General features: G+C 44.4%; 2 protein-coding genes and 1 long non-coding RNA gene across 4 annotated transcripts in view; 1 reads left to right on the top strand and 2 right to left on the bottom strand.

Moving 5' to 3' along the window:
- Nucleotides 1-27,488, bottom strand: part of LOC5514757 — a 40,351-nt gene that overhangs the window by 3,763 nt on the left and 9,100 nt on the right. The window contains exons 2-5 of one of the 2 annotated variants that reach the window (XM_048734647.1): nt 17,401-17,580; nt 2,746-2,811; nt 2,034-2,306; nt 370-525 (exon numbers count right to left, since the gene is read on the bottom strand). In XM_048734647.1, the coding sequence (XP_048590604.1) occupies nt 370-525; nt 2,034-2,306; nt 2,746-2,811; nt 17,401-17,550 (645 nt within the window). In that variant the 5' untranslated portion in view covers nt 17,551-17,580. Of the gene's footprint in view, nt 1-369; nt 526-2,033; nt 2,307-2,745; nt 2,812-17,400; nt 17,812-27,488 lie in introns of those variants that run through there. The other variant, XM_048734646.1, reaches the window with a different exon arrangement.
- On the bottom strand, nt 17,990-25,118 carry LOC116619501. Its single transcript, XM_048734650.1, has 6 exons — nt 24,858-25,118; nt 22,552-22,617; nt 22,026-22,304; nt 19,633-19,770; nt 19,175-19,240; nt 17,990-18,381 (listed from the first exon to the last, which is right to left on the bottom strand). Exons 1-6 carry the CDS (start codon nt 25,005-25,007, stop codon nt 18,376-18,378), a joined length of 705 nt encoding a protein of 234 aa, XP_048590607.1. The 5' UTR covers nt 25,008-25,118; the 3' UTR covers nt 17,990-18,375.
- On the top strand, nt 23,973-27,438 carry LOC116619503. The gene is made up of 2 exons (XR_004296713.2): nt 23,973-24,297; nt 27,293-27,438. It is a non-coding gene; the product is annotated as an uncharacterized LOC116619503 (long non-coding RNA).

Genomic DNA, 27,488 nt, shown 5'->3' with positions numbered 1-27,488 from the left:
GGAGGGGGTACTGTATGTGTGTGTGGGTGTGTGTGTGTGTGAAGGGGGAGATTGAGGGAGGAGGTAGGTTGGATTTCCGGCTCGTTTCTGTGAGCACGTAGTACGTGCCACAATCAACGGCTGGATAACTGGTCTGGCTGTTTGTCTCGCGATTGAAATTTCAGCCAAATCAAAAGAGCGCCTGGATAGCTCTCATTCAGAAGACCACTAACCATTATGAAGGCTCAAGTAAGAAGCTTGTGGTCCTGTGGAGCGCGGGGGGGGGGGGGGGGGGGGGGACTGAGCGAGGAGGAAGTGAGGGTGAGGTAGGCAGGATAGGTGAATGGAGGGTAGTGTATTCCATGTTTTGGATGGTGTCGGGGCACATACCTGGGCCCCACCCGGCTGCTGGATGACGATGGGAGCCTGGTTCGGGTAGGTCGTTGTGGCTCCGGCGACAGCCCCGTTTGGTCCCAACACAATGATACCAGGTTGTCCAGATTGTCCAGGCTGTCCTTGCAAGTAAATCACTTGTTGCTGGGAAGTCTGGAATGTATAAATGGATAATAGATTAAAGGATCTTTCCTAATAACTGTATTCGTGTTAATTGATTGAGATTTTAAATTGTGTTTAAAATAACTGTATGTACACATTTTGAATTTTAAAAGACGTCATTTTTTGTCGGCGGAGCTAAGCATTTTTTACCAGAACCTAGCCAGTTTAAATAGCATAATCGATAAAAACCATACCTGTCAACTCTCCCGCATTAGGCGGGAGTCTCAAGATTTTGGACCACTTCTCCTGCTCTCTCGCGTTGAGTACCAAATCTCCCGCTTTTTAGCGATTTTTATCGCTTCCGAAAAATAATTCTATAGAAAATTGTTATTTTGCCTGTTTTCTATTATTGAAAATTTTTGAAACAATAATTAAATAAATAAATAATTTGCGTAGAACAATTAATCAAACACCCTCGTGAGATCAATAAGTGGATTTGTTCGTGAGAGCTTTCTATACTGCAAACGCCTGCAAGGCTAAACCTACCCCTACCCCTCAAAAACAAATATACCCCACCCCTCCCCTCAAAATATTCTCAAGCCTTGAGATTTTCAGAGGTTGACAGGTATGAAAAACCTAGCTGAAATCTACTCTTAGCCAATTAATCAATTAATAAGACTCAAACGTTCCTGCTGTGTCGAGCGTTTCACTTCTATTCCCAACCACGACGGCTGATTTGAGCCGAACATTCCATTCTCTTAAATTGGTCAATAAAAGTTTTAAAATAAAAGCTTTCGTTTTTCAGCGGCTAGTGCCAGTCCTTCTCTGTTATAAGGAGTGAAAGAATGTGCGGAATGTATATTAATAGACCTGGCTAAACTGGGCGACATATCGAGCGCCATACATGTCGCCTTAATTTCTCCTAGTTTAGCCAACCAGAAAGAGATTGTAGCGCGCACCAAATCTTGTAGCAGAGACAAAGAAATGTTTCTCGGGAGTTGAGAAACCTTTTCGTGTCGCACTCTACAAATTATGGTGCGCACTACATGTTTTTGGTAGGAGACATCTCGCACGATACATGTCGCGCTCGACATGTCGCCTGGTTTAGCCAGGCCTTCAGTCTTTTATTAGCTGCAACCCTGATATGAGAATAGTAACATTCATTGGCATTCTTGATTGTACATACAAATTAAAAATTAATTTTAAATGTGTGTTGACTGACAGTGCTGAAAAACGCAAGACTAGTTCCAGTACTGCGCGGTTAAATAGCCTTTTTGTTTTGAAATGGCGGCGTTTTACCGGCGAACTGTCACATTTCGAGGAATGCTAAGAAAACTAGACCAAACCTAAGGCTATAATTTTCTTTATGATTCCCTCATTATCAAACAAATCTGTCATCTTTTGAACAGTATGGTTTTAATGCTGTACAGTTAGTCAAAATAACGACTGAAGTCATCCTTTCGTACCTTTACTCGAACGAGTCAACACTGAGATTTTTTGTTTTATCGCCAGAACACGAGCATGCGCATACGTTATTCAGCACTGGCGTGTAAACTAACCCTTGTAACCGATGTGCAGCAGTTGCTACATCCATAGATGGAGGACGCAAGCCCAACAAAGAATTCAGCCAATGCTAAGAGGAGCAACATGACGCCAATGCCCAGACCAGCGCGGGCACTTTGGAGGCTATAATAATTCTGGTAATAGTAATAGCTACCATAATAATAATGATCGAGATATTTGGACCATTCGGCAAGTGCAATGGAGTAACAGATGATCATTATGCCGCTTAACACACATGAGGTCACAGCAAAACCAAGCATGGTGCCAATCTGTAGAATCAAACCAAAACAAAACAACTTTAGGTCATAAACAGAAGAGACGTAATTCCCTAATATACTTATAGCTTGAAATGTTCAAACAATCTTTATAATATTTTAGTCTCTTTCGCATCTTCAACATACCTTACGGACATGCTCTGCCAAAATTATAGAGATCGGAGGCCTTATTGGGGTAAGAAAGCTTCGTCAAAAAAAGTTGTCCGCGACGCAAGTTAATACCCGTGATCCACCTTCCTCTATCTTTCCTCCCACCCCCAAGCATCCCTTGGCTCCCAGTTTTATTTCTCCCTTTCGCATTTGACTAGTACATCTGTGAGGCTTGTACCTACCAACCAGTTCTTATGTGTCTTGTCATCAACTTGCTCTGGGTACAGCCAAGCCCTCCCTCCCCTCCCCTCCCACCCACCCAACCCCACCCCTCTGTACTCACCAAACAGTTGTTAGGTGTGCTGTTATCTCTTGCTCCGATAAAGCCAAGGACGCCTGTGACGATGACCTAAGCAAGATTAAAGACATGAAGATGTCAAGCTCACATTATTCTCTGTGCATAAGGACATAATTGTCTTGCGAAAAGTCAATATGGGATTTTAAAATATATACAAAATCTAAGCAGAAACATACATCTATTAATTAATGCTTGTTTAGCAAAAGGGTTTCCAAAATAAGCCAAATATACTAAATTCCTATATCACTTGAAAATCAATATTTAAAATTTAGAGCTTTATAGTATTGCCTGTTTTGCATTCGTTTGTACTGACGCCCGCTTCGCATGTAAGGACTTTGAGTAAGGACAGTAGTAAAGGTAGTCCATCTATCGGGTGGATCCCAGTCCCCCGGCCGCGCGGTCGTGGCGCGTTCTGATTGGTTGTTGAAAATGGCGTGCTGTGATTGGTCCGAATATGTCGGAAGTGACGTCACAGGTGGACTTTGGACTTGGGCCCTTGACCTTTGGACTTTGGAGTGGGGAAGGGGAAGGGGGAGGGTGGTGATTGGTGGGAATATATCGGGCGGAAGTGACGTCATAGGTGAGGGTATTATTATGGGTTACCCTAAAAGAATATATAAGATGGAAATTATGAAGCGAAGAACATTGCTGCTTTGTTTGTTGGTGATGAAGTGTTTTTGTGACGTAGAGGTAGTTTCTGCCTTAAAGTGCGGTACTCCTGCGGATTTCTCAAAAGGTCAGATAGGGTGTGGCTTTTATTTCAATCAAGACGAGGCCAAAGCAGTAAGAGAGGCTGTCGAGGAGGGAGTTAACGTCACCGATTTTCCAGTTTGTGAAAATAACCTCATTTGCCGTGTCGGAGTGAGCCGCGGTCAGTTTTCCAACGGTCGTGTGTATTTTGCGTGTGACGTGAGACCTCCGAACAAGAAATGCGACCGGTTCGTGTGGGCGGAGTCGCCGAAGGAAGCAAAGAAGACGAAGGCAGTGCCACTATGGAAACCACCCTCCAAGAAGAAGGTCAATGGCAAGGGCAAAGGCAATAAGCTCCCTACAACTTGCGTAAACGTAAGCGTTCCCGTTCCCCCTTCCAAAGAAGAAGTGGGGGAGGAGGAGGAGGATGTGGAGGAGGAGGAGATGCCGGATGTAGTGGAAGTGATACCGATGGCGAAGAAGCCGAGAAAGTAGTTGTCGTCGAGAGTGACACTAGCGATAAGGAAAATTCCGCGGATGAGGAGGAGGAATAGTCCATGTAGTCTTATAACGAAATTGATGAGCCTCAGGCAACTTACGATGTGATTGACACGTATAACGTCATGCATGTCGTGAGTTATTATGTGGAGGCGTTGATCCTTGAACTGATGTGAGAGTGGGCTCGCTTTGTGCATCGTGACCAAGAGCGTTGGAATAAGACCTTTTATAAGGCCAGAGATTCCCTGAAGGGTTGTATGGAATTGACAAACCTGAGTGATAGACTTGGGCTTGCTGTGCAAGGTCATTGGAAATCTTACATTCAAGATTTGTTGGACTGTCTAACCCCCATGGATATTTAAAAGATGCTCCAGAAGGGGGAGTTGCCTGGCTTGTTGCGGGGAAGAGAGGAACAAGTTTTGGGTGTGACCAGAGACATTGCGCGTCAAATTGTAGACCCTTCACCCGTCACCCCTTTTTCTTAGAAAAAAGAGACATTTGCTTGGTTATAAACGTTTTATTAACCATTTTTATTTTTACAAAATGTTTTAAATAAAAATGTTCTTTAAAAAAGTGTGTCCCTTTATCCTCTTCTCTGTCCCGTAGCAAAGTCTATGCTCCCTGTGTCCCTGTGGGGAGCCTCAGCTACCATCCAGGGTTCTATCCCCCAATCATCTCTGTAGTCAACCTCTCTTGATGTAGTGGTGATAGCTCCTGAGACCATATCCTCTTCGGTGATGGTTATGGTAATTTTTTTCATCTTGGGTCTTGGTGGCGGGAAAATTTATCCGCGACAGAATGGACAGGTAGCATGTCTACCCTCATAGACTTGGTTTCTAATCCATTTAGTGAGGCAATGGGAGTGGAGAGATTGCTTGTAGCATTTAATCACCTCCATTGGTTCTCAGTCATTTTCTTGGCAGATGATGCACTCATTTCGCTCCATTATTAATTATTATTTTGGATTTTATTATTTTGATTTTTTTTATTGCTTTGTTGTTTTTGAGTCTTGGTCTGACTGTGAAGTGGTCCCGGCTCGTCGTCGTCTTCATGTAGGTCACATGTATCGATGAGATCATCGGGAACGCTTCTGATTGGCTAAGGGTTGTATTGATCAATCATACTGATGATGTCATGGCTTATTTTTACCCACCCCTCCCCTCTCTCTTTTGCTTTTTTGTCATAAATGTTATTATAAGCAGTATAAAGTGTTTTAAAAAAAATAAAATAATGGTCATGGGATCCATGAAAATTAAAATTGATTGGTTTATTTTTTAGAAAAATGTATTTTTGGCTTACTAGAATTCAAGCTTTTTGATTGGATAAGAGTTCTATAAAAGAGGTTGCATTTTCACTCGCATTTCAGTTTGTTCTTCGCGAACTTCGCCATGGCCTATGATGATGGTAATGATGAGTGGCTTACCAAATTGTTAGAAGTGTTACCTGACCCCGAAGAAGGAGAAGAAGAGAGTGAACGACTTACTCCTGATTTTTTTCACGATGATCTCGCTGAGTCGGACTTGCCTCAATTTAGCTTCTTTGACGAATTGTTTGACTATTATTGCACCCCAGAGTGGGAGGGTGAGGAGATTTCGTTTGAAGATCCTTTTTTGAACGAACCTGGTCCTTCCGGGTTGCAACAACAAGAAGGTCGTGTCAAGAAACGCTCTCATGATAGTGATGATGATGATGATGATGATGATGAGGAGGAGGAGGAGGAGGAGGAGGAGGAGGAGGAGGAGAAGGATGATGTCTCGTATGATTTACGTCAAGTGACAACTCGACATTCTACCAAAATGCGTACTGACTGTACCGATTACGAACTGTCGGCCGATCTACCTACTCGTGGTACTATCAAGGAAGCTTTGGAGGATGTGGAGCGGGTGTTAGATCGTGTCCTCGACGATGCGCTACGCGGGGTGCAAAAGCACGATCACGCTCACCTTACTCTCGATGCCCCTGCTCTCAAGAACCCCATAGCTTTACCGTTTATGCGTCGTCATCAACTTACCCCTAAACGCATTAAGGGTGTCGTTGAGACCGTGGTGCAATTGAACGAGCAGTTTGTGTTGCAAGGTAATTTCCATCTCCATGTCGTACGCTCGCACATGCCTTTTGGGGCAGGGAAACGGGGAAAGTCTAAGAAGAATTCCTCTACCTTGGATACGGGAGATTTAGAGACATGGCTTAAGGGAAAAAGGAGCATCACTCGTGTTAGGAATCACGACGAATTGTGCGCGGCTCGAGCTACCGTGATCGGAATGGCTCATCTCACTAAGGATCCTGACTATGTTAAGTTGTACAGCTCAAAAGATGGGGGTGCTAGACTTCCCTTGCAGACGGAGCGCGCTCGAGCATTCCACCGCGATCCGGGAGTCCCTGAGGGTCCGTGTGGTCTTCCCGAGATCCAGCAATTTCAGCGCTATCTGGGTGAACGCGGCTTCGAGCTTAACGTGGTGTCGAGGGAACACGTGAACACGTGAACACGTGAACACGGTGATCTATTCTGGTAACTTACATGCTCCTGAGTACAGGCTCTACCTCTACTACGCCAAGGAACATTTCGATAATATCAATAGCATGCCGGGGATGCTTGGACGATGTTATTATTGTACGAGCTGTCAAAAGGGGTACGATCGAAAAAATATTGTGTATAGTGTAACAACCAATGCTATGGGTGTGGTGAGCAAGAGTGTTCCCCCGTGGTTCCACCTGCCGAACAAGACCATCGTTGGGAATGGCAGTATTGTGACGAGTGTCACCGGTACTTTCGCACGCAGACTTGTTTCGAGAACCACCGACGCGTCAAGCCTCGAGGATCCAAGAAGCGTGGTCGTGACGTCGAGCCCCAGGACTCTTGGTCGTATTTCCAACGGTACCACAAGTGCAAGACGTGTGGTAAACGCGTCGATATGAAAGGAAGGAGAAGAGCATGTGTGTGGAGAGTACAAGTGCTCCGTGTGCAAGGAAGTGGTTCCCCCCGATCATTTGTGTTACGTGACGGTGGGTGACGATGCTCTCCTGAAAAAGAAGAACACCACCGACGATGATGATGATGACGATACGATGCGCTTGATCATCTTTGATTTCGAGGCCATGTCTCTGGAAGCCTTCCCTGCTAGCAGAGGCCTCTTTTCTCTGTATTTCGCTGGGCTGGAGTTCGCGAGGAAAAGATACCTCTGCCATGGGTCGCAAGTTCGTTTGATCAAACCGCCGTCCACGATCGTGGACGAGATCCAGAGCGCATGCTCCGTTCATTAATTACTGGCCAAATTTTGAGCCCACAATGACTAGCGCATGCATGAAACGTATATCCGCTGCGGGATAATAAGCCCGCATTCGAAACGGCGTCCTCCGTAGAAATATCACGCGACGAATTATAAAAGAAGCCATTCAATGCCTTATCTTCATTCAGGATTTTCTCTCTTTTGACTAACGAGTCAATCGTCCGTTTACAGGTTTTGCATATTCTTCTGGGAATAGCTGATCTACCAAAAAGTTTTGTAACATTTTCTTCGAATCCAACTGTGCGATATTTACATTGAAGAAACTCGCCTGTCCAGATGTCTTGAAATTAATCCCACAAACAAGATAAAACTTGTCTTTGCTGCGTTTGTTGTTCAATCTTTTAAATGACGTTTTAGGTGATTGAAATTGAACAGTTGTTTTCTTTTTTCTGAGAGGAGAACTAACCGGAGTTTGATTCATGATTTCCGACTAAACCCATGCAAAGTATATTAGCATATTGACAGCTTTCGCGCGATGGTACGGGTTTTGGCACGTCCGTCGCTTATTAATGCAAACGCATGCGCAACAGAAACAGTTTCGACCCATGGCAGAGGTATCTTTTCCTAGCGAACGCCAGCCCAGCGAAATACAGAGAAAAGAGGCCTCTGCTAGCAGGGAACTGGAAGCCAAGCATACTGTGAATTTCGTCGGGATGCAAAAACTGTGTGAGACCTGCAAGGGGTGGTCTATGGATCGCTTGGAATGCGAGACGTGTGGGCTTCGCAAACGCAGTTTTTCCACGGTACAATCGTTTTGCTGGCTGTTCAATGGGAGTAATGCTGGCTACACGTGTTTGGCTCACAATTTCAAAGGTTACGACTCCTATTTCATCCTCGAATACCTTTTTACGAATGGCTTTAAACCCGAAGAGATTTTCACCGGAGGAAAGGTGATGTACCTGAACATCAATTCGCTGCGTATCGACATGAAGTGCACCCTGAATTTTCTGCAGATGCCTTTGAGCAAGCTCCCCAATGCTTTTGGGTTTGATCACGTGACCCAAAAGGGAACGTTTCCTCATTTTTTCAATACCCCCGAGCACCAAGACTACGTGGGGCCCATGCCCGACTTGAGTTATTACGACCTTCAAGGGATGAAAGAAGAAGATGCCCGCACCCTACGTGCCTGGCACCAAGCCGAAGTGGCCCGTGGTGCTGTGTTTAACTTAAAAGAGGATCTCGCTTCGTACTGTCATCTGGACGTTGAGGTGCTCAAGAGAGCGATACTCGCTTTCGACGAGCTCACCATGGCCGTTGCAGGTCTTCATCCGTTTCAGGTGGCCATCACCATTGCCTTGTTGTCCAGTCGTATATTGCGCACCAAGTTTCTGGAGGAGAAGACTATTGGACTGATACCTACGCGCGGGTACCGTGGCCACGACGTGCAATCTCTGAAAGCGTTGCAGTGTTTGAAGTACATCGAACATCGCGAGGGAGAAGGAGTGTTTATTCAGCATGCCGGGAACCGTGGCGAACTGCGTTTGGCAGGTCGGATCAAGGTGGACGGGTACGCCGAGTCTACCAACACGGTTGCACCACGTGTTTTCAGCCTCACACCGTCAACCCTTTGACGAACACCACGATGCAAGAGCTTCGCGAGCATACGCGTGCGGTGGAGTTGCGTCTTAAAGCCCAGGGCTACAACTACGAAGAGGTGTGGGAGTGCCAGTTTGACGCGCAACTCAACACACACTCCGAACTGCGAGCTCTCATGGGGGATGTCGAGCACGGAAAACCTCTTGAAGCTCGTGATGCTTTTTTCGGAGGAAGGACCAACGCGATTCGACTGCATTGCGAAGCCAACGTGGAGCAGGGTGAAGAAATTCACTACTATGACTTTACGTCGTTGTACGCGTGGGTATGCCATGTGCGAGTACCCCGTGGGTCACCCCGACGCGATCCTTACCGAGAATTTCGAAGAAGATCTTCACGCGTACAAGGGACTAATGAAACTACGTGTTTTACCGCCTCGCGACATATTCTTCCCCGTCCTCCCTGTACGCGTCAACGACAAGTTGATGTTGCCTCTGTGTCACCGGTGTGCCCAAGAGGAGGAGCAATGCTCGTGCAAGCATTCGGACGAAATAAATGCCTCGCAACTCGATGGCCCCCCAGTCCCACCCCCTCCCACACCCACCATCATTCGTGCGCGAAAAGAAGAAGAGAATGAAGAAGAAGAAGACGATGACTCAGAAGACGATCGATCGTCTTCTTCACCAAATTTATTACGATCCGAATCATCCAGCAGCCTTGGGGGGAGTGGACAAATTAGTCCGAGCGGTACGTTCCAAAGGAGTGCGTCGTGCCCAAGTGAATTCGTGGCTTCGGAGCCAACCCACCTACACGCTCCATAAACCGTACCGTCGTCGCTACCCACGCCAACGGATGGTGGTGAATGGTATGGACGAACAATGGCAAGCGGATCTGTGTGACATGCAGGCGTTACGCTCGTACAATGACGGGTACAACTACTTACTCACCGTGATTGACGTGTTGAGCAACTACGCTTGGGTAGTCCCTCTCAAGGACAAGACGGGCAAACGGCTCGTCGAGGCGTTTGAGTCGATTTTCAAGGGTGGACGCCAGCCAGAAAAACTCCAAACGGACGATGGCACCGAGTTCAATAATCGAATCTTCCAGGCGTTTCTCAAATTCAAAGGGATCCAACACTTTTCCACGCGAAGTGAATTGAAAGCTTCTGTAGTCGAACGATTCAATCGCACTCTCAAGACCTGGATGTGGCGATGGTTTACCCACAAGGAGACACGCCGTTACGTGGACATGTTACCGCAGTTGGTGCACAATTACAATCACTCGTACCATCGTAGCATCCGAAGTGCTCCTGCGGACGTGGTCACGTAGACCGATGCTCAGGAGGTGTGGGCTATCTTGTACGGGAAGAAAAGACCGGGGGACCCAAAGAAGAAGAGAGCTCCACCCAAATTTAACGTGGGGGATAGGGTGCGGATCAGTAAAGTCAAAACGTCTTTGCCAAAGGGTACATTCCCAATTAGACCGAAGAAGTGTTTACGGTGGGTCAGCGGTACAACAACACGACTCAAAAGAACTACGCGTACCGACTTCGCGAATACGATGGAACGTGGTTAGAGGGGCGGTTTTACGAACCCGAACTGCAACACGTCAGTCTCGACGAGCAACGGGATCTGTTCCGCTAACAAACAAAGATAACCCCAAAGCACGCGTCCCCGACGAAAAAAATAATAACAAATAGACTTATATCAAACTGGATGAGTTCAAAGTCCCGAAATGGCACGAAGTTGCCTTCAATCTCAAGAAGGCTATCGATCAATTCAACAAGGATCGAGCAACCGTGATACAGCAACTTGACCAAAGGTACAAGGATGTGGAGGTGACGATAGCTACGACATCGAAAAAGATCACCATCAAGATCGGGGAGGACGTTCAACTTCTTTTACGTGCACGAGTTGCCAAGGCTTTAGGATTCAAGTAATGGGTTTCGGGGGAATGGGTCATGCAACTGCATCCTGATGATGGTATTCTCCCACCCGACTATCACTTTGGCCAAGCCGAAATACATAAAGTTCTGTTGAGTTGGGTACCCTTAAGCTACGACGACCTGAGCCAATTCGCAGGCTCCGAGGATTTCGTATTACCACCAGTTCGTCCCTTTGCCTCCAAGGAGACTGATATGGCCATCGAAGAACTGCACCTCTTTCAAGACATCTACATTACACTTTCGACGCGTTCGATTCGCCTGAGGGGTTGATGGCTGCCCGCCGAGAATTTACTCTCACCTTATCTAGCTCAGACAGAAAAGACGCAACTACTAGTGAGATTGGTGATTTCCTCGTGCGTACTTCACAAAGGATCGATTTACGCTACGGGGACTGGGAAGTGGGACTTTCCTCAATCATCTACCAACCCAACTATGATATCTTTACGCCTGACGAACACGATATCTGGATCATGTGCAAACATCTAGACCACCAAGTCGCCCCCTCTATGTCAAATTCTTTACCGCCCGTGCCCTACTTTCAATGGCACCGGCTTACCATACCACCTTTGACGATGAACGACTGGCCTCAATTGTCCAAAAACGTTCAACTAACCGTCAACGACTTTAACGCGTCCAGATACGATACGAGACAAGCATTACAGCAAAGTTAACTGGATCTAGACATGATACTCGATGAATACAACGAAAAGGTGCTATTCAAAGTGGGAATAGGCAATCGAGTGCTGATGCGCTCGTGTTGCGCGTGATGGTGGCCCGAGGTGAACCTGGAGGAAGAGTTGTTGAACGGAATTTTGAACGCCCGTTCTATTTCCCTGTACGCCTACGGCTCATCGAGCAAATTCACATCTATATAAACGACGATACAGGCAGAACAGTGCCATTTTCATCGGGTAGCATCAAGGTGACACTTCAACACACTTCAATCATCATCATCATCATAAAGGGAGGAAACGTTCCTGTTGAAAAACTTTCAGGTGTATTTGGAAAGACTATGGCGGAGGCGTACTTGCCTGATGACCAGACAGTGGGGTCTGGACAAGAAGGGAGTGGCCAACCGAATCTTGGACCCCCTCCACCGTTAATTGGAAGTTGGAACCAACGTGGTCTAGGAGATGATGCATTCGTAGGCGGCCCCATTGACATACCACAGCAAGGATGGGGAAATGGACGAGATCCCACGTTCATCGGACACCCTGTTGTCTTACAGAGTGGGCGTGGCATCGGTGGTGCTTCATACCAGGGGGAAAACTTGTACCCTACCGGCGTAGGGGGAGTCCAACGTATTCATCAGTCCATGGGACCTCCCATTGACATTCCAATGGCATCCCCATCACTCATTCTTCCTTTAATAGCATCAAACCGAACACCAAGAAACAAGCACCCAAATTGATGAAGTTCCTGCCAAAGACCGTTCCTATAGGAACAACCATTAAAATGGGTGTTGGTGGAAGAAAGAGTACCCGTCCTCGACCTTCTCGCCGCCGTCGTCGTCGTAAAGTTACCCCATCGTACCCTCGTCCTCGTCGTCGTCACAGCCCTGATATCTTTGACTAGACAAAAAGATAAAAATCCTCATCGGACAAGGACCATTCTCAGTTAGCAGTTATCCTTGCCACGAAGAAGAGCTCTCTCTCTCTCTCTCTCTCTCTCTCTCTCTCTCTCTCTCTCTCTCTCTCTCTCTCTCTCGTACAATGGCCATTATAAAAAGAACCCCTTCAATTTCCAGATGCCCCATCTAAACAGTATCGAGGTCAAAGTGGATGGAAACGAAACACCCATCACGAATCTCAAAAACGTAGATGGTCAAGACGTGGACTTGTACCACCTGCTGTTCGACAACGTGTGTGGTCCTTATCGCGGATGAGGACTAAACATCACACGTGAAGAATTCAAGAAGGGGTTCGCCTTATTCCCCTTTGACTTTACAGGTGCTGCGAATGCATCATCCGGGTACTTCAGCCTCAGTATAAAGGAGTGGTAACGCTCGAATTAACCTTCAGTCAAGCCACCGACAAGGTGTACACAGTCGTGCTGCACGGGGAATTCAACAACAACATGGAAGTAGACCCCGCTCGCGACGTGATGTACGACATTCAAGGAGGCCTTCAGAGCTGCAGGTGGTGCTCCTGCTGGAAGTAGCAGTAGTAGTAGCATCCGCTCACTATCATCACCAGGGATGAGATCATCCGTGGGGAGTATTACTCCTCCTCTTTCAAGAATGTCAACACCCAGAAGTCGCACCCGTATCCCACCCAAGTCGTGCCTCTTCCCGTGGTAGTGCAAGAGGTGGCGCCAAAACCACTAAAAAGTGTACAACCCGCAAGATTCGTGACCAAAACGGGGACACCACCACCAAGACCAAATGCGTCACCACCCGTCGTGTGTCTGGTCATGGAACAAACCAACACTCCTCGTTGGCAAAAGTAATCCAGCATGGAGAACACGATGGATGTGAACTATATAAATAACAAAGACTCTGCGTACCTAGTCTCATTTCGTCATGTCGAACCGACTGAGAAGGAATGTGCGTTTCCTTGAAGTGCTCGCGCATACCACAGGAAAAGCGCGACAACGTCTCCTGGCAAATGCGACACCTGAGCAAATAAACACGTTGGGAGAAATTGCCAAGAACCTATTGAAAGGTAACCTCCCCATTTCCCAGACTCAAAAGAAAAAGCTAAAGCCTCAGCAGCAACGACTACGCACCCTGGCCAAAAAGAGAATACCCAATAGTACGTCAACGTGGTAAATTTCTCATCCCCCTTTTATTTAATGCCGTGTTGAAGAGAATCATCAGACAAATACTGTAGCCAGGCTATAAATAGGGACGACTTAAAAGTTCACCCTCTCAGTTGGCCCAAGACATTCACCATGGCCACACAAAAAGGAGGAGCCCATCGCATAGCCATTATCCCAGAATACATGATCAACATGATTATGACCAAGAAAAACGTCACCACGGCCCCTCAATTCCGCATCATGGCACGATTGGATGGAGAAATGCGGGCTATCTTGAAGAACACCTCGTTACCGTTGAACGCAAAAATACGTCAGTACAATCGGGTGTTAAATCAATACCTCAAATGGTTACAACAAGTCAAAGACGATGGGGGAACCAACAGAACAAGGTCCTCAGCTTCGGCGGAACCGACCCTTAACCTTCCTTCACCACCAAGCAAAACACCAAGCTCAGCATCATCACAAGCCAAAGTAGACAAGACCCCTCTACTTCAATCACCTCCCACCAACACACTAAGGCCATCACGCATACCAAGACTTAAACGACGACGACTACAAACACCCACAAGGAGATCGACACTACCACCTATTCACTCACCGCCACAAGACCAGCACCCAGGAAGGCTACTCCCATGGGACTCTTTTTAAAAAGGAAAAAAACAATGTGTTGTTATGTGCAACAATCTCTTTAATAACAATAAAATGTTTTTTTTACAAAAAACATAACGTGCTGCAGCATGGTTCACTCCGTCTCCACTTCCTTCCTTTCCGGCGTCATTTCTCTCAGCCACTTCGACACTTCCCAACATAACAGGTAATGCGTACATGCGTACGTATAACAGGAGATGCGTACACTCACGAAAGAACCAAACCCAAACGAGCACCCTCGAGTAAAAGAAACAAGGGATTCCTCCCACATCGGTGGGTTGGACACTATAGAAAAACAAAAGCGAAACCTCGCTATTTATACACTCTCGGACCTTGCTATGAATCAATCAGAAACTTAGACTCGGTAAGAACCAATCACAGACCACCATCTTGGCGCGAAAACATATTGAAACAATCAGAGAACAGCATCAAGAAAGCGCGCGAATTTCTACCAATAGAAAGCGTTCCTTACCATGACGTCATCCTTTTAGAACAGTATAAAATCAGAACACCAGCTTACACACTCTCACAAGTCACCATGAACATCAACATGGCTGACCATGTGACTTGTATGATCTGTTGTGAAGGAGATGACGAACTCATGGAACTACTCCCCTGCTGTAAGCAACCCTGTCATTATATCTGTTTGTGGAAATGGATACACGCTCACCTAACACCACGGGTTACCTGTCCACACTGCCGAAAGGAGCACCACCAGTGATTTCATCACCAAGAACAAAAATCACACCACTGACCAAATTGTCCTCGAAGAAAAACGAAAGGCTCCATCGGCCATAAACCGGTACAAACAATTCATGAACATTTACCCCGCTCACCTCAAGCACCCCTTCCACATTGGGGTGATGTGCGAACAATGCAGACACAAAGCTACCCATAAAACCAACTGCTAGAACAGACACGATATGGAACTCCCCCTCCTACTCCCCCGACGCCCCGTCTTGACGACCCCAAAAGAAAACGAAAATATAGCCCAGTATGGGTTCTGGCTTTGGCTACACGTCGACAACAACAACAATGATTACCATTGGACAATCGAAAACGTCATCCCACCCCCAACCCCTGAAGGTCACGCTGAACGAGAAGTCTACGAATTGGGGCACGACGAGTACATGCGTAATCTTCGAGAATCGGTCTCTCGCCGAAGCACGCTAACCCCAATAGACTACATCTAGGCCTATCGACGAGCATGCATACCCTTGACCTACAACTAGTGGGGGGAGTGGAACTGGGAAAGCGATAACCAGTACGATGCCGACCACCCCCCACCACCACCTCCCATAGGACACGAACTACGACCTATCTACGAACGATTCCATCTCGATTGGCATCCTTTTGATCATGCTCGTCGTCGTCGAAACATCAACAACAACAACAACAACTACGTGAGTGACGAAAGCGATGATTGGGTTCCTTTTGCCGATGAAGTTTAACTGAGGCAAATCGGCTATGCCATGCTGACGAGTCCTAATAAGGACGAAACAGCTGTCCATGGTTGCCGAACTGCACGGGTAATAGACTGTGCTAGCGTCCCGTCTTGGCCCGACTGGTGCTAATGTGTGTATGCTAGTGTATACGTCACTTCCGAACGATTTATTCCAACTAATCGCCACCCTCCCCCCTCCCCCACTCCAAAGGTCAAGGGCCCAAGGGCAAAGTCCACCTGTGACGTCACTTCCGCCCGATATATTCGGACCAATCATAGCACGTCATTTTCAACAACCAATCAGAACGCGCCACGACCGCGCGGCCGGGGGACTAGGATCCACCCGATAGATAGACTACCTTTACTACTAAGGACCAAAGAATATAGGATTTATAAGTGAAATTGTAAATATGAAATTCTAGTAAGTTCTGGTATTGTAAAAAGTAGGATCTAGATTGTTAGTTCTAGAATAGTCGAAATAGTTTTTGTAAATAAGAAGTATTTTTGTAGATATTTCGTGAAGGCTCGTAGTCGCGCGATATTGTTCTAGAATGTAGCGTGACAAATGCAAATGAAAAGCCACTTAGTAGTTACTCGAACTTGCTCGCGTGAGCGATAAATCACGTAAATTCGGGAAAGTCGTGATAGTGATGAAATTCCAAAAATAGCGTTAGGTTAAAATGAGAGTATTAGGTAATTAGCTATTTTGGTAAACAGAAGAGTATAAAAGGAGAAGGGTTAGTATCGTAGTCAGAAGAATAGAAAGTTGAATGAATAGTTGAATAAAGTTGAATAGTCGAATCGAATAATAACATGGAAGTCGAATTGAAAAGTTCAAAACAAGTCATCATGGAGAAGTCATATTTATCGTCGAGAAGTGATCATCGAAAGGGTTATCATCGTATGTAAGCATATTTTCATATGAAAAAAAACGTTATCGTTTTGGGGGTCTGGTACGGAGGAACTTTAGTTTCTTTTCAGGGACCTTCTCAACTAACTAAAGATGGTCACAGTAACTGTTTTTCTCTTCTGGTTGCAAGTCATAAAGTTTACAAAGCCCCTGGGGTTCGCTCTCCTAAAAAATTAAAATCCTAAAAAAGAACCATGCAGATTTTCCAAATGAGGAATATATTAATTTCCTAATATGGAAGTGTCCGCCTTTGGCAAAAACAACAATTTTTGGCTCAATTTTCTTGATATGTTGTGTTTGGCTCGACAACATTGCTGGCGCGTACACGAGGGGTACGCAGGGTTAGCTGGATCCTTCCTTGGTCATTTCTTATTAAGGGATGTTTAAATTCTATGCCTTTTCCATATGATAACTATGACTGCGCATCCCCCCCCCAGCCATTCCTGGGTACGCCCCTGCTTAGAGATAACGCGTATCAAACTTGTAAGAAATATTTGAAAAACCTGTCCAAAAATCGTCACAGAATTTATCATGCGTAAACAGTAGCATATTTTGCATACAATTTGGATGTCTGATCTTTTTAAAAAATACTTCATAACAAATAAGCAAGGTCGCAATAAAATTACGATGTCATGTGCCTAATAATTATCGATATCATGCAAAAAGCTTGCGCTTTAAACAATCAATAGAAATTCTTATGAAAATATCGATATGCGTCATATTTTTTTCGGCAATCAATTATCAAGGAGTTATACGAAGCAGATTAAACAAAACACAAACAAAACCCAAACAAATTCTCTCATAAAATCATTAATCATTTGAAAATTGTGTAATATTCATTGCTTAAAGCTTTTGAACTGGAATCTCTGTCGACGAAAATAGAATAAGCGGCTACTGGATAGCAGGATCGAGGAAAGCTACTTACCCAAACACCAATCCAGATCCCGAAACCAACTATGGAGGTCCAATGCATGTGTACTGCAGCGACGGATGCAATGCCGAATACCACCATTAAGGCACCGATTACCATCTGAGATATCCCCAACTTACGAATGCCTTGTGCTCTGTACGCCATTATTTTGATGCGAGTTTGCAAAAGTGCGATTTGTTTGTGAAGTGAAAAACCTTATCTGCTCGTCTTTCTTGCTGATATTTCCAGCGATGACGTTATTTCGAGACGACACGTCAGTGACGTCAAAGAAGGAGAGCACAGGTAGTCAACTCTTTTTACGGATGTACCTCGATTACCTCGATATATGCTGTTCAGTCCAGAGATCCAAACATGTTGATCATAGACCAGTAGCGTCTATATGCTCGTTGATACATATAATATGGGTTTTATACAGGAGCCGGCCACCCGTGAACTTCAGTTATGAATTTCAATTAGCTACTTCAACTATCAAATTACACATGAATCCCTCCCCCTCCCTCCCCCCCCCCCTCTCTCTCTCTCTCTCTCTCTCTCTCTCTCTTTCTTTAACAAGCTGTGAAGACGCAAAATAACAACTAATCAATAATCTTTAAGAAGTTTTAATAATCAATAAGCAGTTTTAACTTCATTATTGACTAGCTAGTAAGGATGTGGATTGTTTACCTCGCCTGTTGGTATTTAAAGTGAACAGCGGATGAGATTCCAGAACTACAAAAGGGCGGTAGGAAAAGTGATTGTTAGGCTAGATTCTGATCTTTTGGCTAAAATGTGCTTTGTTTGCGACGCGCTCTCCGTGTTTGATTAGAAAACCAGGATGTTACATTGCGTAATCCGAGCTACTACCCCGTGCCGCGCGAACTGTCCCCGACGCGCTAGTTGAAACATGCCTGGCTTATAAAAAATAGCTAAGGTCCCCTTGTGGACGGCTCATCCTCTCACTGGGTGGTGTAGACATGAGGGGGGTGCACCTTAGGTCTGGAAAGAAGAGAGCAGTGATATTAGTGGGGCTGCCCACTCTTACCCCTTTTACTCTTAAAAGAGTGAAATTCTAGAGGAAATGGCGAAATGTTGTAGCAGGGGTGATTGTGATTATAGCAAAGGATGGTCGTGCTAATGATGCTGCATCCTGGGGACTAGATTGCTGTGATTCCAAAGAAGAATCATGATAATGACGATGACGATGATGGTGAAGATGACGATGATAATGACGATGACGATGATAATGACGATGAGGATGATAATGACGATGTCGATGATAATGACGATGACGATGACAATAACGATGATGTTGACGATGACAATGACGGTGAGGATGCCGCTGCAGATAATGGTGTTAATTTTGGTTTATGATGATGGTGATGATGGTTATGGTGATGATGATGATGATAAAAATGGGGGTGAAATGGATGGTAACAATGATGATTTTGGTGGTACTTATTATCTTAATGGCAGGAATATCAATCATTATGTTAAAATTATGTGATGACAATGATGATTATGATTTGTTAATATGATGGTATGTAATGACGATGATGATAGTGTTGATTATAAGATGACGTGACAATGGTGTTGATCATTATAATGATGATGGTAATGATGATAATGCAGATTATATGAGGGTAATGACAATGATGATGGTGTTGATTATAAGATGACATGACAATGATGTTGGTAATGATGATGATGACCATGACATCCTTGATGATGACAAGAATGACAATGATTGTGATGATAATTATGATGATGATGATGACAATCATGACTGTACCTGGTATGGTTGTTGTTGCTTCTGTGGATATCCCTGAGCATACCCCTGGGGGTACCCCTGAGGTGCCTGGAGGAAATATCAAATAGAGAATAAGACCATTCATTAACAGAAGTCTTGAAGTAATAATCACATATCCAGTATTGTAAAAAAAGAAGTTTCACCTTCAACCCCCCATCCCCCCATCTTTGGTTATGTATGTCATCTTCAGGCGTGTACTGGGTGAAAGTGGGTGGGTGCGCAGTGTGCTCAGATACATGTGTGTGTGTCTGGAGGGAGGGAGGGGATGAGGAAGAGGGGCACAAACCTGAGCCACTTCCAGTTGCTTGATGATGACGGTTACTTGGTTGTAGGAGAGAAGTAGTATGAGGGTGCTTCATGAGTGTGTGTGGAAGGAGGGAGAACTGAGGGAGGAGGGATGACTGATGGAGGAGGAAGTTGGGGGGGGAGGGGGCACATACCGGTGCCCCTATAGGCTGCTGGATGATGAAGGATGCTTGGTTTGGGTAGGTCTGCATGGTTGTGGCTCCGGCAATGACACCAGGTTGTCCAAATTGTGCAGGCTGTCCTTGCAAGTAAACCATTTGTTGCTGGGAAGTCTGGAATGTATAAATGGAGAACAGATAAAAAGATATATCCTATTATAACTGTATTGATGTTTATTGGATTATTTGTTATTTGATTAATCATTAAAATAGCTGTCTATCCACAGTAGTTTCTAAATCTAAGCGAAACCTACCCTTATATGCTTTTAGGTAAGGTGAATTGGCTAGCCACTCCTTCACTTTGAAACACGTCTCAAATGTGAACCCTCTTCACACTAGACTTCTCTATCTTTCCTCCTACCCCCTAGAATCCCTCGGCTCCCAGTTTTATTCCTCCCTTTCGCATTTGACTAGTACCTGGTTTTACCTCCTCATGATAAACCTTGTACTAGAATACACGTAAAGTTGCTTAACATTTCGAAGAGCTCTACGAAATATCCCACCTTTCCATTTTTTTGCTCTATATATTTGTTTTTGTCATCCCCATTCTTGCCATTCCACACCATTATGTATTTTTCACATTTTTCTCCTCTTTAGATACTCTCTCCACTACCACCCCCCCTCTCCCCCCTTTTTTTTCATCCACCCACCCCAGGTGACTTGGTACGAATACCTGCTTTCAACCAGAAACCAAAAAATTTTTTCCCAAAAACACCAGCATAGAAGGTAAGGCCACAGGCTCCGATGAAGGGATAACCCCAAAATGACAGCATATACCGCATGCAGGCCATCTTTCGCCCATGACAGGTTCTCCAATAGGGTTCTGGATTTCGAATCCTAGTGTGTGGATTCCGGATCCTAGTTTGTGGTTTCCGGATCCTAGTGTGTGTATTCCAGTAGCATGGATTCCAAATTCCAAAAGGGTGCTTTCCATTTATCTGAAAATCCGGTTGGGATGACCGTAATGGAAAGGATTTTTCCACCAGGGATGAAAAACTGGGTGGAAAGGCCGTACCATTATGTTCGGTCCGGAATGAGTATTAGATCCCTGATTCAAAATAACGGACGAGTGGCTTTTGCCGGTCGTCGATTCCTCTATGCATAACCGGAGCAGGCCTCGAATTCACTCCCTGCTACGGCCCTGTTATGGAAGTTGAATCCTTAATGACGACGATATAGACATAATAGTTGCAATTTGAAGAACCACAATTATTTGCCAAAAGCCCCCCCCCCCCCAAGGTTATGGCAAAAGAGCCGCAAGCTTCTAATTAAATGGTCCCCCGAAATTTCCATGTGCTCACAGTTTTCGGCTAATGCTGGCATGCTCGCGCATTTTTTTCCGTCGTGCTCGCATTGTATTTTTCGATGCGCTCGCTACTCGATTTATTCAAAAACTAAAAGGCTCGGTCTCGCATAAAAAAACGGGGTGCTTGCAAGCTCGCAAGTGCTCGCCAAAGACCATTTTGGGGACCTGATTGAAAGAAGTCCGCCGTCTTGAACGTGACTGCAGCTGTTGGCGAAGGACTGGAACCGACATTTTTTCATAATGGTTAGGCAAAATCCGTTTGAATCAACCTAATTGGAAATTCAGGACATCCTCGGGAGATTATCCACAAATTCTGGGTGGAAATTCCAAAAATCTCCTATTAACCATTATCATTCCATCCGAAATTCCCGGAATGTTTTGACAAATGGAAAGCACTCCTAGTCTCATTTTTCCATGGATTCCGGATAACCTATCATGGGGCAACATCTAGTTTTTTTGTCTGTAGTCTCTTCTAGTTATGCCTCATAAAAGGCACCTGGCTATCAGCCTGATTTTTACTAAGAATCATCCACAAAATTCTGCACATACATACATTCTGTACATACACACATTTAGTTTGTGTGCATTAAAGATGATCTCAGGACATTGTTGCTTTGCTACAGCTATTTTATGCACACAAACTACATCTATGTATGTGCAGAATTCAGAAAATATTTTCATGGCTTGGAGGCTGCTAGGTTTACCTGCTAGTATTTTTAATTTAAAAAATTGCCAGCGGATATATTCATATATATATTTTTTTTACTGTCGAATCCATTGTATCGCGACGCCGCATTTTCAAAACACAGATTTGTTTTTGTCTTTTGGGAGATTCTGTTCCGCCAGTCATATTATTCTAAGCCAATCAGATTTTTGCCATCTCTCACCTAGTGCAGTTGCCTGGGTTGCCGCGACACTGTCTGGGAAGCCAGGAAAGTGAACAAAGCGAAACTCTGATTGGCTCAAAATGGTTTCACTGACGGAACAGAAAACCATGTTAAATCGTGTTTTGAAAACGCAGGTAGCGATACAACGGATTCGACAGTAATAAGTGTAAACTTACGCTTGTAGCCGGGATGCAGGAGTTAATAAATCCATAGATGGAGGAAGCAAGCGCAACGAAGAACTCAGTCAATGCCAACAGGAGTAAAACTACGCAAATGCCTATAGAAGTTCGCGCAGTTTGACTGCTATATTTGTAGTAATAGTAATAGTAATAAGGACGATCAGGAGAAGGGTCGCGGAGATATTTCGACCATTCCGAAAGTGCAAAGGAGTAACAGATGATCATTCCACAACTGAACACACATGACGTCACAGCAAAACCAAGCATCGTGCCAAGCTGTAGATTCAAACCAAAACAAAAAAACAACAACTTTAGGTCATAAGCAGAGGGGAGACAACCGTTTAAAACGCTTCATCTTGCAGACATGGGAAAAATCTTGTACTTGAAAAAAACCCAGTCTCATGTGACTCCGACCGCTGGGAGATGCGAAGCAGACTAGAAAAACCCCATCCCATCTGTAAAATGTGTTGTCATCTCTTGCTCATCTCTTGATATAGCCTCCCCCCCTTATGTCTTCACTCACCATACAGTTGTTAGGGGTGTTGTTATCTCTTGCTCCAAAATAGCCAAGGACGCCTGTGATGATGACCTTAGCAAGAATCAAAGACATGGAGATGTCAAGCTCACATATTCTGTGCATAAGAGCATAATTGTCTTGCGAGAAGTCTATGGCATTTATAAAAAAAACATAACAAATCTAAGTAAAAATTAACATCTATCAATAAATGTTTGTTTAGCCAAGGTGTTTCCAATAGAAACCAAAGAAACGAAAATTCCTATATCACAAGAAAATCAATTAATATTAAAAAAGAAATACACTCTTCTTTTTCATAAGAACGTCTAATTTTCAGTTGAGGCTGAGCCGTTCTAATTTTTGGACGTTTTAAGGCTGAATATGCTCTTCACGATGTTCTTAAATTTTAGTGTATATAGAAATATAATACCCAATAAATTAGGAAGAGAATTACACTAATGATCAATAGCAGTATTAATAACAGGTTGTTACTATGAGCACAATTTGATGCTGCATTTTAGAACGCATCATCAGGACTAAAAATGAAAAATATTTCTGCTATCTGAGCCTCGGCATGTTCTTAGCATGTTCTTAAAATATGGTGAAATCTCAGGCTGGACGTTCCTATATTTAATAAGAAGAGCTGTTATTCCTCGCGGGCCTAGCAAAATGTGAGCCCAGAGAAACCGCTGGCTAATGTCCCTTATTTCTGGGAATGTGTTGTATGCTGAATGAATTTTCCAACCATTTTTAATTTAAATTTTCAGACAATGTATCTTTAAAACTTTACAAAAACGTAGGAAGAAACCACTGGACAGCTTTTATCTGCTGGTGTGAGTCGGACCTTATGGTCTGCGTCGACATTTGATTAATTAATAAAACCTTTAAAAGAAAAAGCCGACAACAACGCAGATTTATGTTTTTTAGAACGATATTTCGGCAGGCCAATATCTGCCTTCTTCAGGTTATAAATGAGTTACAATTGCATGTTACAGCTAGTATATGTACAAAGTTCATTGATGATTAACTAACAAAAGGTAAAAATAGTAATTGAGTAAGGAGTAACTTATGGAAGATGTTAAATAGGGTGGTGTGGATTACTAAACAGCTAAACGGTTTCTTCACGCCGGTTGAGGCCACAGGGTTCAAAAGTGCCAGCGCGAGCTATCAGTGTAGCTTCTCTTGCTTTGCGGATAGAGTCGCGGTTTTTTCTTATTTTTTCAATAGGTATTAGCTCTATGTCAGAAGCGGAGTGGTTGGGTTTTAGGAAGTGTTCAGCGGCGTGGGTTGGTATGGATCGAGATTGGGAGTCTACAGTTCTGCGGTGGTCATTAAAGTATTTTTTTTTTTTAATTTGCGTTTAGTTTCCCCTGAATATATTGAAGGTTACAGCGGTTACATTGGATCATATAAATCACGTTTTTAGTATTGCATGTTATGTGGGAGGTTATAGGTCGTGTTTCACCTGTTGAGAAAAATGTGTAGCTTGTAAGGCCATCGGTTCTAATATAGGGGCAGGTTAGGCAGTTTTTTCCGCAACGGAAAGCACCTGGAGGTTGGTTGGTAGGAGAGCGGTCGGAAGATAGCTTGGCTTTAACAAGGATGTCGCGGAGGAGGTGAGCGGCGAGAGGCGACAAGAGGGGGCTCAGTGAAAACCTTATGGCATCGCTTAGCAACCTACTAACAGACTCTCTCTTGGTCACACTCGACGTCTCAGCCTCGCTCCGTGTTCAGCCGAGCGGTACGCTCGAACAGGTACGCACGAATTGAAATGGCTGCTTACTCGTTTTAAAAAAACGGCTAGCGGCCAGGGAAAATGATTTAGCTCGGATGTTTTGCCACATATCGAATGTAAGTGTACCCTGGCATAGGTCTGCGAGATAAAAATATTTCGTTTGTTGTATTTTCCTCGCGAATTTCGACGGTATTTGAGTGCTACCGAAAATGGCGCCTCCAACCAAGTCTCTTTCCTTAGTAGGGGGAGAGAAGTCATAAATTCCGTTACAAAAACCCCCCCAAATCGTATATTACACATAAATATGACAACAACAAGGCATGTTCCAGGTTTTAAGGCAATTATATTGGCAATATTTCACAAAAAATCGCTACTTCAATCCACTCGTTTTACCTCTAAGAATAACAGCCGATTCCAAGCTACGAACAAGCTTCAAAACCATTGCCTGGGCTACCTGTGATCAGACCTCCAAAAAATTGTGTAAAATTCATTGCTAAAAGCTTCTAAACTCAAAGCTTAGTCGACTAGAATAGAAATAGTGGCTAAGCATGCTACTTAAGGATCGAGGAAAGTCACTTACCCAAACACCAATCCAGATCCCGAAACCAACAGCGGACGTCCATTGTCTGTGTACTACAGCTACGGATGCAATGCCGAAGACCACCATTAAGGCACCGATTACCATCTGAAATATCCCCAACTTACGAATGCCTTGTGCTCTGTACGCCATTATTTTGATGCGAGTTTGCAAAAGTACGATTTGTTTGTGAAGGGAAAAGCGATGGCGAAAGAACAGAGACGCGACACGGATAAGTAAACTGATAGAAACGAACAGGAAGCAAGGGCGGATCCAGGATTTTGGTTGGGGGGGGGGGGGATGCAGCATGTTAGACGGAAACCACGGGAAGCCCGATTTTTAGAATTATCTTTATAGGACTATGCATACCGCATTCCTTGTAAGAGGGTTAAGGCTATAGTGTATAACTATAAAAATTATCAAAATTAAATTTTAACGTACCATAGTTTTCGTGATTTTATTGTCCTCAAGTGGTTTACTAATTTGGCGATAAAAGGATTTAAGATTCAAATTTATTTCTCTTTGGAAAATTTTTAAAGGTTGACTCTCATTAAACAGTAGCCTATTAGTTTTTTTCATTTTTGCGAAAATAAGTAGTAAAAAGTATGTACTTATTATTTGCAAAATTTCCATGAGCTCCATTCGTCGGGGCTGTCGCTCAAACTAGTCAATTACCATCTGTGTTCAATTCCATATCGTAATGGATGTGTGTCAGTAGGAGTCCATATATTCTATTCGCACATAAGTGCGACTTTAGGTCTTTAGACGTCTTAGGCCAAACATTCTCGTAGGCAAATGCAAAAGTAAACGTCCCGTGGAGATACTGCATGCAATGGCATAAATGATCTTTTTTTTGTTCTTTTGGTGGTGCTAAGTTTTTTATCATCTCAACCCCCCCCCCCCCCCCCCTTATGGTTTGAATCCTCCACGTCACTTTTTGTTCAATCAGGGTTCAATTTCATAAGTGCGCATTTAGGACTTTAGACGTCTTAGGCCATTTATTGACCGCTCGCACTCACACATGAAACCGGCAACGTGCAGAGGATTCCTAACAAGACGGTGTAAACTTGAAAAAAAAAAAACTATCTGCCTGTTCAAGTGCCTTCGATGCTGCGTTTGGACGGCCTGACCCCTTAACTTTATCCCAATTTTATTCTCCAAGAAGAAAGAACGCTGCATTTAAATGGCGGGAATGGAAATGACCATGAGGCGAGCCCGTGCTTGATAATCCATGCTGACCGCTACTACAAAACAAACGCGGGTGCAGATTACAGCAAAGGAACTCCGAAATCTAACCGTTTTAGAAGGGATCGTCCAACGGATCGCTATCTGTTATTTGATATTATTATCTTATTTCGTAAGGTTTTAAATTCGTTTAAGATTTTAGAATTTTTAAAATAAAAAGTTTTTTTTTATTAACCAAGTGGGGGAGGGGGTACCCGTACACCCAGTGCGCCACAGGGAAGACCGCTGTGTCTGCTACAGAGTACCGCGGCTTCAAACGTTGTTCTGGTACATTGTAGTCTCCCTTCCTCTACTAAACTGTCGAAAACTGTGATATTTAACTTGTAGCTGAGCAGGCCCGTACCCAGGGGGGTGCAGGGGGTGCGTTTGTATCCCCCCCCCCCCCGACACACACACGTACAACAGAGGAGAGTCCACTTCCGGTTCGCAATAGACGTGCTAATTTGTGACAAAAGTATAAAGCATTCTAGATCATTCTGGTATGTCATAAATCGTACAAGTCAAACATTCTTGTAGGCAAATGCGATAATAAACGTCCCGTGGAGATACTGCATGCAATGGCATAAATGATCTTTTTTTTTTGTTCTTTTGGTGGTGCTAAGTTTTTTATCATCTAAACCCCCCCCCCCCCCCGCTTCTCGGCGCGCCTGTCACGCTCTGCATCACGCATGAAGAGCGTCTGCCACATTGGAAAGTGTTAGTCTGCCCGCAAAGCATCATGGAGCTGACAGCAAGGAAGTATCCTGGGGACGAGGCTACAACAAAACAGACACGTCAGCGTAATCCACAGGAAGCCCCTTGCGAGCAGGGGCACTTGGTTACCGCTTATGGTGCTCCGCTTACGCGGAGCTTGGCACGGCCGAGTAGGAGCTTCGCTATTACCACTTTAGTCGTTAGCACCCATTGTAACAAGTAACGGCAGTCTATAGCCTCGCGAATGATTGGTCGGAACAAACATTCTATGCACATTTCCAGAGGCTACGGTTTTACCGATGGTCGCGCTGTAACTTCGATCATTTCTAAGTTGAAAATTAAAGGAAGGATGTGTTTATGCTTGGCAATCGACTAATGCCACATGCATTCCCATGACGCTTTTTGGCGCATATATTATATGCTAGTTAATTCAAGTTATTCATTTGGCGTTATGCCTTCTGTTAAACGTTTCACTGTGTTCAACTTTTTTTTATTTGCAGAATTAACATCAACGTTTTAACGTGGCAGAGCGCAGCGACTGAACAACAATAGAAACCTGCTTAAAATGTATTTACCAACAACGTGAACGCAAACAGTGAGCGTTCTTTTGAGATGACGCTTGTGAAAATAAAGAAACCTGAGAACTTTTTGTCTCCAAAGCCATCCCATCTCTATTTCAGATATTCTCAGATAGGT

Source organism: Nematostella vectensis, chromosome 11, assembly GCF_932526225.1.
Source record: "Nematostella vectensis chromosome 11, jaNemVect1.1, whole genome shotgun sequence".
Classification (NCBI taxonomy): Eukaryota; Metazoa; Cnidaria; class Anthozoa; order Actiniaria; family Edwardsiidae; genus Nematostella; species Nematostella vectensis.
The sequence above is the reverse complement of the archived record's forward strand: the minus strand, read 5'-3'. Positions and strand labels throughout refer to the sequence as shown.

Coding starts and splice junctions, on each gene's coding strand:
- LOC116619501 (XM_048734650.1), bottom strand. CDS start 25,007: ATGGCGTACAGAGCACAAGGCATTCGTAAGTTGGGGATATTTCAGATG. Junction 22,618..24,857: donor GGATCTGGATTGGTGTTTGG/GTAAGTGACTTT, acceptor ATTCTTGCTAAG/GTCATCATCACAGGCGTCCT. Junction 19,241..19,632: donor AGCAGCCTATAGGGGCACCG/GTATGTGCCCCC, acceptor TATTTCCTCCAG/GCACCTCAGGGGTACCCCCA.